The following is an 8,780-nucleotide window of genomic DNA, read 5'->3' as shown; positions in this document are numbered from 1 at the left end:
GATGCCTGACTACACCTTAAAGAAAATGAAATGAATTAAGGGGACTTTTTTTTTAAATTGTTTCCCGGACGGAGTGATGCTACACTTATTACATTAAACACGCCATGCATGACACCGTAATGTAATATGCTATTAATAGATTATAGACTGTTGATGGAGCTAATATCAAATGCTTTAGGTTCTGAAATCCACGTAAAATAACCCTACTTTTTAAAAGAATTAACTTAATAACCTTACTATAATGTTCGTAATCAGCAACAAGGCAGGGGGTTGGGTGGGGGGGGGGGTGTGGATCAGATCAATGTTCAGTGGAGTAACGGAATTGCTAGCGTTGGCTTCACCACGTGCGTATGAATGTCATTGCTAGAAGGAGAAGAGAGATAATCAACCATCGGGGAAAAAAACAATATACAACTTGAGGAAGCAAACAAGCAAAAAAATCTAAAATAGCTAAACAACAAGTAAACTGAGAGAAGAAACCAAACAGTTACAAAAGCAAAAAACATTACTAAAAAAAAACCCCCAAAAAACAAGAAAATAAATTTGTGCTTTCGGTTTTGCATCTGTTGGTGAAGCCCTTTGTCGAAAGGTTTCGCAAGAAACCCATCAAGACGTCGTCGGGCAGGTTAGCGGGAAGATATGACAGGGCAACTAAAAAACCCAGAAAGATACGCTGAAGCAGTTAACATATTTCTGAAGCATGTATAACCCAATTACTATGTCATCAGCATTACCTCCAAATTACAGGATGCCCCTTTTGGGAGTGTGGTTATTGGTGGATTGCGGTGGTTGTCCAAAATTAGGAATATTTGTATATCGATTGAATTTTATAAAAAATTGTTTTAATAATAATCGAAATTATCCAAATGCTGCTTGAAACTCAAAAAAAAAAATATGTCCGCGAACAGTGATTCTTAATTTCACAGGTGAGTTTGCCATTTCCCCCTCTTTTTTGAAGAGAAAGTCAGAATAACAGCTAAGTAGAGATATTCACACTACTTGCTTTTGTCATTCCGAGGCGATCAATAGCAGAAAGCGTTACAGCGACCCATTAAACAGAAAACAGGGAGGTAATAATTAAGTTATTCCTACGAGTAGTATCGATCTGCTTTCCACTTCAACAGAATTGACCTTCCACGGTGGAAAGGATAGTATTTCAATATGTGTGCTACCTTTACGGATGTACCAATTACGCGACGGTATCAGCTTTCAGAATCACTTCGCTGTGTGTACAGCTTTCAAGACATACCAATGGAGCAAATCCTCCAGTTGATCACGATTTATACGAATTTCGAATACGAAATGGTTTTACCGTCGAATCTTATTACATATTTTGACAGATCGTGATTCGCGAGTTTTTCTTTTTAATTTTTTTCCCTCAAAAATTTGGCTGATTTACGACTATTTATATGACATGTACTCAGTAAATAAAGCTGTATCGTCAGCGATCAAAATTTAATAAGTCTTATCTTCATTATTACTAATGTAGGGAATAAACTGTAATGGGCTTTTGGTGTTCACTATTGTCTGCAATATAATGTAGGTGCTGTTTGAAGTCGTCTTTAACTATAGGTATGTCATAGGCTTAATATAAAACAAAATCAAATTCACGTATGCTTCTGATAAGAAACTAACGTTTTTACCTTTTCCAATGGCGTTAGCATTGGGAGGAGCGAGGCACGTTTTTTCTTTAAGTATTCATCCGGGGGCGACTAGACCGACTTCTTCGAGCCCAGAACAACATCAGGCGTGGACAACGGTGGACATGTAGGTACCCCATTTCAAACTCACATAAAATTATATTTATAAGCACAACCTCACATGCCACTTTTTCCTATGTCACATTGTCTCTGTTTGAAGTTACTGGCGCCTTAGAATAATAATAATCATAATGCAAAATATGGGATTGTATATAAACTAGAAAAATACACAATCCTCTGACGTAAGTTCGCTAAATTTTTATGCTGTTAAAATAAATCCATTTAAGGATTTGATAAAGTGACAATTATTTTATTTAAGCCTATTAAATACATAATTTATGATTAAAAATGAAAAACAGATTAAACTTCCTCTTGTCTGAATATATTTTCCCCCGACTAACGATGGCGTTGTAGACCGGCATGCCCACTCCGGCCCCCGTGCGCACGCCACTCATATGCAAAAAGTACCATGCACTTGTCTCCGTAAAAATGTCGGTTGATGGCCACTTGACCTCAGTACAAAATGCTGGATACGTATGATGAGCCACAGCTGTCGTAAGGAGTCACGGGTGATTTGAACTTATCAATGCATGAAAGCAATTAAGCAAATCTTACGAAAGAGAGAAAAGAGCAAGAGAAATTCGAGGAGTCTTTTAACTTTTAGCGTAATCTCCTTCAGTGACCATTTGATATTTGTGTCAAAATCGGATATGTAACGAGCCAAGTATCTATAACTCCAAGACAAACTATCTCTAACTTCTCTTATTGGGTTAGACAATATACATTATAACGTTCGTGTTAAGCGATATTAGCGTATGAACAAAGGGTGTAACAGCAGTATATCATTTTACCGCAAACACCTGATTTCAGTTACTAATAATGGTTGAATCTGTTCATTTTGCGTTGGAGAGTAACTTAATAGCAATCTTATCAAGTCTTAATTGCATATTCCTCATCTGATCAAAAGAATCTATGTAAGGATCATTTAATTACAATCATAAAGGAACCATATAGTATTACAACCCTCAAACTAGTACTGAACATTTGGTTCCCATAAATTTTAATGTGGTCTTCTACCTCTCCTTTGGCACTGTAACACGTGTTTTCTTTTGCTATCTCTCTCGTCTTAGTGCATTGTGCTTGATGCGATGTGGGTTGTAAACAGTATGTTTAAGGTGGCCTAACTTTCCTTTAGATGCCAGGCTTATAGTATTTAACCAGACATTGTGAAAAGTTTAAAACAAAATGCAGCTTTATATAGGCTGATGTCAAACACAGCGTTAACTATGATATGTTTTAGAATGTTGAATAATCCCTGCTAGTAGTGCAGGCTGCATTTCTATACCACATTTAAGTTTTGGGGAAATGTTCCTTTAAGTAAAGCAGACTCATCAATTAAAGTGGCTGGACACTAAGTCTAAGACATAAACTATATATAAACTATATATAGATCATCAGAGCCTTTGAAAGAACAAATATTAGAAGTTATTTATGGCCTTATGTCATATTAACAAATATTATATATACATATTTGAAATATGAATACTAAAATTCTGCTTTAACGTCATCCTTTAATATATATCTAGGTTAATATCGAAACGTTCAGTGGTAAGCACACCAGCGACTTTTATTACTTATTCATAATGTCTTTATTTATTTATTTTTTATTCCAATTCTCTGCTACATAAATAATCCTCTTTTCCAGGAATTATGTGGTCGGCTATATATAAGCTAAACTGTGCTGATAGTATGACTGAATACGCGGTGAGGTATACCTGCACGCTATTCAATAGGTAGGTGTGACCTTAAATATTGAATGAGCGCTTTCAGTGCAATTTTATCATTGAACCAAAAACATGAAAATTCATGAGGAAGAAGTAGACGCGAAGAAGCCTTTTAAAAATAAATGACTTTTCCCCCTTTTTCTTTGTAACTAAATGAAAACCCATCATGTTTACAATATTCTACTTTGGCAATAAATAATCTTCTTCTTCTTCTTTTTCAAAAGAAGGTGAGATTGAAAATGTATTAATTTCTTTGTGACATATCACTTTACCTTATCGCGTTATAAACGTCGTATATATATATATATATATATATATATATATATATATATATATATATATATATATATATATATATATATATATATATATATATATATATTTACATTTTCACCGATCGGCAATAAGAGCGAAAAGGACAAGTTGATGTATATAACTGGTGTCGAGAGCACGCAACGCCCACCTCCTCCCCCACCCCCTCCGTCCTTACACACCATTTTCTTTTCTTTATAACAGAACACCTCATCATGTGATCATGTAGAGATGTAGACCAATTTTTTCCATTCGAAATTGACGTACTATGGGAATACTATAGCGCCCAGGTGATCAAAGGGGGGGGGGGGAGGTTGGAGCTTCTATCTGGGGTCAGAAAACAATTTTGAAGGGTCAAAAGCAAAAGTCGGAGGGAAACAGAAATTTTCGATTTTTGACTACAAAATTTGGAAAAAATCTATAACATGAATGACTTGAGGAGTGGCAAAAATGTAACACCATTTTGCAATTAAACACCCTTATTACCCCCACCCCAATCATAACGACCATCACTGGTCATCTTCCGGTCATGACCCATTAAAAACTCTGCCACCAACCATATCGACTAAGACTGTCCCTTCATTAGGCCACAACGGGGAATACAGGAAGGAGCAAAAAACATAAACAACAACAAACAAACAAACAAATTAAAGACAAAGCGGTAAAAAATGAGACCGAGAAGCGAGATAAGATAATATCTTGATTTTCTTTCCATGTGTACTAAGCAACCATATAGCGCCAATCATTATCATTGCATAAACAATCTCAACATTGTATGGCACAACTCAGAAATCCGTTCTCATGAAATACATTTCTCGAAGCGTTTATTTTTTATGTTTATAACAGTGGCGGACCCAGGGGTGGGGGAAGGGGCGGGGGGTGGGGAAGCAAGTATCGGTAGATATTGGAAATATTATACCAAAAGCGAGGTGCATGAGAATCTATCGGTAATATGTAAGGAATACACTGGTGCGAAGCTTGTACCTTATCATGACTACAAAAAGCTATAATGCGTTTAGCTTAGTCTTTAACGAAATTTAAGAATTCCAGAATGGAGAGGAAGGGGGGGGGGTGGTTCCTGGATCCGCCTCTGCTGAGTATGATAATAAGTTAATTTTTTTTTAAATGTAAAGTAACCATTTTTACAAGAAAGTAAAACGTTTGTAGGAAATCAATATACGTATAATTTTAAGATACGGATTTACAATATATATATATATATATAAATAAAGATTTGTATTCGTGTGTAGAACGTAAAAAGTGAAAACATGACAGAAAAGTATTACAATTTATCTCGTTAATAACAAGTCATAGATCGAATTATCAACAAAAAACTGTCATAAATAGAATTACTTTTAGATATCTTGTTAGGAAGGATAGGGTGGATAGGCTGTTGGAGGGGGAGGAGCGGAGGTGGGAGTGGGGTATAGTGGGAGGGGAGCTGGCGGTCCACATCAATATAGATGAAAAAAGGGTTAGAGGTTTCCCACTAACATGTTTAGCTTTTAACTTTCCATGAGAACCGCTCAACTTTACGTCGGGAGATCTAACCATAGACTAAAAATCTATAAATATTCTGTTTTATGGATATTAGAACTGAATATGCATGTTGATAATTTATTCATTGGAAAAGAAAAATATATTAGGACATTGGTGTTCAAGGGGGTGGAAGGGGTGCCATATATACCACCCCTCCCCCCTCTCATCGTCAGATGGGGGAATGTTCAGGGTCGGGGCAATTTTTACATTCAGTCTGGGACGGATTCGGCCAAATTCTACGAGCCTATGCAGGATTCCCCCATGCAGGCACGGGTCCAGGATTGTGGGAGAGGCAGAGGGCGGGGGGGGGAGGTGGGATTTGGTAGACCACCTATTCAATCTGACAAAAATTCAAAAGTATTTATAAGCAAAGCCTTTCATTTAGACCTAATTATAGATATTGGTCATAGTCTAGATATGAATGCATTATTTGACGTATACACTTCAGTCGGGGGGGGGGGGTTAGAATTTGTCACGTCACCTTTGAAAATCCTTTGCACACCACTGTATTAGAAAACGTCAATATTTTCGACCATATGCCGTCATTACTATACAAACAAAATGTTGGTCATTCGAATTTCTTGAAGAATAAAAACTTAACACACGAAAAGCAACATGAATAAACTCACATGTATAGATCATTGAACTCTCAAAAGTGAACAAAAGGAATGTGAAATTGTTTTTAAAACATCGCGACAAAGAATATGATTATCATATTGCAAGATCGACGGTGGCATGTCGAAATTCTCCGAGAATGAAATGTTTATATATATATATACGCATGCTTAAAGCAACATAATTAAAATCTCACATTTATGTAACCATCTTTGAAAATAGGCATTTCAATAGTGGACGAGAGCGGAGTGTGAATATGTTTTTGAAACAAACATGCTGATTTTCGGCATAAAAACAATGCTGCAACTAATCACGTTCAGAAACTCGACAAGCTGAATAAATCGACAATGGTTACACGAGCCGGGTACGGTTAACCGGTTAAATCACGTCGTCAAAGGTCAACACAATATTATTGTGCGACTCAATTTTTTGGCAAATTCCGCTCAAAACAATGACAAACGACCGTTCAACGTGACAGTGACATCATCAAATTAAAAAAGAAGCGCGCATGCTCTTGTAACCTCAGTTACAGTATATGGTTGAATCAATGCAGATTTTTAAATTTTTAAGAAATTTTTATTAGGCCACCTTTATTTTTCTAAACCTAGTAATTTATTTTAATCGCACTAAGACTACTCTTGTAACAGTTTTTTTTTTACCAAAAATACCCTAAATATGAATCATTTCGTTTCACCCACAATTTCATCGCTTAAAAGCTTTTTTTCCCTTCATTACAGTACCGTATACATAAACAACATACAAGACAATGCAAATAGGGATGTTCAAATGTTGCTAGCTTGGTCTTCATTTTAAATTGAAATGAAACATGTCCAAGTCAAGCCAATGAATTCCATTGTGCTGTGATTTTATAATATGGTTACCATCCATATTGCATCGGCGATACAGATATCTGGTTTAAGAGTGAAACGACCATTCAACACTAGTGAATTCGCATATTTTCTAAACACGTTCGTAGGCACTTTACGAAAAGGTTGAGCGGAGATTTCTGACCTCCATGAACGTGTATGAGAACATGGTCGCAAAAACAAGTCATTTTTATTTCTTTTCTTCGAGTTTACGCCACATTAATGATTCTAAGCAAGTAGGATCGGTTAGTGTAAGCAATTACTACCATTCCTGTAAAACAATATGTAAGTACATTGTCACATTAACATCGTTAAAACGTGATACGTGCCATAAAACAAACTTAAGAACATAGCATATTTCGTGCAAATGATGTTGTTTTCTCCTTTGTTTCGGGAGTACCATTGCCCTTGTATTTTTCAAAAAAAGGGTCCAACAAATTGAAGGTTTCGGTATCTCAAACCTTTTGCACATAACAAACAAAGCAAACCGCGTTCTGCCATTAAGCGCTTCTCAAACAACTTTTGCCTCTCGGTTTCTCAACAATCATAGCTTTTGACAAAAGACAGTACCAAATGAAGCCTTCTTTCAACGTCCTCAAACATCACCCGTAATTTCAATCGAGCGCCCTCACTTCCGCTTTCCGCCAAATTTGCATAATTTCTGCTGCTCTTGTTTCTGCCTCAAGACTTCTTTGCAAAAAACCCTCATTTTTTGTTTCAGATCAATTTTCGGTGACGTAATGTTTTTCTCTCACATAATAGAACATTTGCCCTTCAGTTTTTCCCGCCTTTTCTGGGATTTAGTCTTCTTAGTCTCCAGATGTAAACTCATTGTTCTACGCTTTTCCAGTTGAAGGAGGTCTTGGAATAATTCCTTCACATTGTAATTAGTTTTAGCAGATGTCTCTAAGAACGCGCAGTTCCATGCTTTCGCTTGTTCCATGCCTTGCTGTATACTGACCTCTCGGTTCGGGTCATCGCATTTATTACCTACTAACATCACAGGTATGTTGTCTACATCGCCCTTGGTCTCACAAATGATATCGTAGATCGGTTTCAACTCCTCCAAAGACTGACGGCTCGTAATAGAATAGACTAGAATGAAGGCGTGGCCTTTGCTGATCGACAGGCGTTGCATGGCGGGAAATTGATGCGAACCTGTCGTGTCGGTGATTTGGAGCGTGCAGACGTTCTTATTACAACTAATAACCTGTCTGTAAGTGTCCTCAATTGTTGGGATGTATGTCTCGCGGAAGGTCCCTCGGACAAACCGTAAAACCAGTGAACTTTTACCGACACCGCCTGCACCGAACACCGCTACGCGGTAATCGTTACTCTGCTCAGGCATGACTCTCAGACGAATGCTACGGTCCCGAGGAAGCTGTAAAATACAAAAGAAAAAGAAACAAAGCCAACATTAATTTTTGTTTTTTACTTCAAATACGACAATACAATAACTAATTAACTAACTAAAAGCCAATTAGGTTTTCTCGTGTTTGTTTTTCAAAACAAGTTACCAGGTAGTCAAGTTTCAGTGATAAATTTTACAAGTTATCTCATCCAAAACCAACTGAGTTATTTTTCTCTCTTAAGGTTTCAGTATCTTAATAATTTATCCCCCTTCAGAACCAAGCCATTCAGAAAACTAGTATTTAATTAAACTAAATCTGGTACTAGGTAATCGGATTGAAATGAGAAACCTAAAAAACTGAAAACAAAGGCGTTGTATTTGTTGTTTTACAATAATTCGTTTCTCTCCTTTCGTCGGCAGCCGATTATGTCATTTTTCGTAATACTTTTGAGTAACAAACAGCTTCTTTGATCCGACATAATATAATGTCACCGAAAAAAAAACAGCGGAATGTTTGTTCTGCAGTGTACTAGATTAGAAACTTACATAATTATTAAAATGGTTCCTAAATTCAGGTATTCAGGTAATTATGCTTCCTTGGCGTTCAAGCAGT

General features: G+C 36.6%; 1 protein-coding gene across 4 annotated transcripts in view; it reads right to left on the bottom strand.

Annotated features, from left to right (window-relative positions):
* Nucleotides 1-4,483: 4,483 nt before the first annotated feature.
* LOC139981102 (GTP-binding protein Di-Ras2-like) overlaps nucleotides 4,484-8,780 on the bottom strand; it is a 41,450-nt gene continuing 37,153 nt past the window's right edge. For all 4 annotated transcript variants that reach the window (XM_071993287.1, XM_071993306.1, XM_071993294.1 and 1 more), the window contains exon 2: nucleotides 4,484-8,197. In XM_071993287.1, coding sequence (XP_071849388.1) covers nucleotides 7,568-8,197 — 630 coding nt within the window. In that variant the 3' untranslated portion in view covers nucleotides 4,484-7,567. The remainder of the gene's footprint in view (nucleotides 8,198-8,780) is intronic.

The sequence above is a fragment of the Apostichopus japonicus genome, chromosome 2, assembly GCF_037975245.1.
Source record: "Apostichopus japonicus isolate 1M-3 chromosome 2, ASM3797524v1, whole genome shotgun sequence".
Lineage (NCBI taxonomy): Eukaryota > Metazoa > Echinodermata > Holothuroidea > Aspidochirotida > Stichopodidae > Apostichopus > Apostichopus japonicus.
This window is presented reverse-complemented; position numbering and strand designations above follow the sequence as displayed.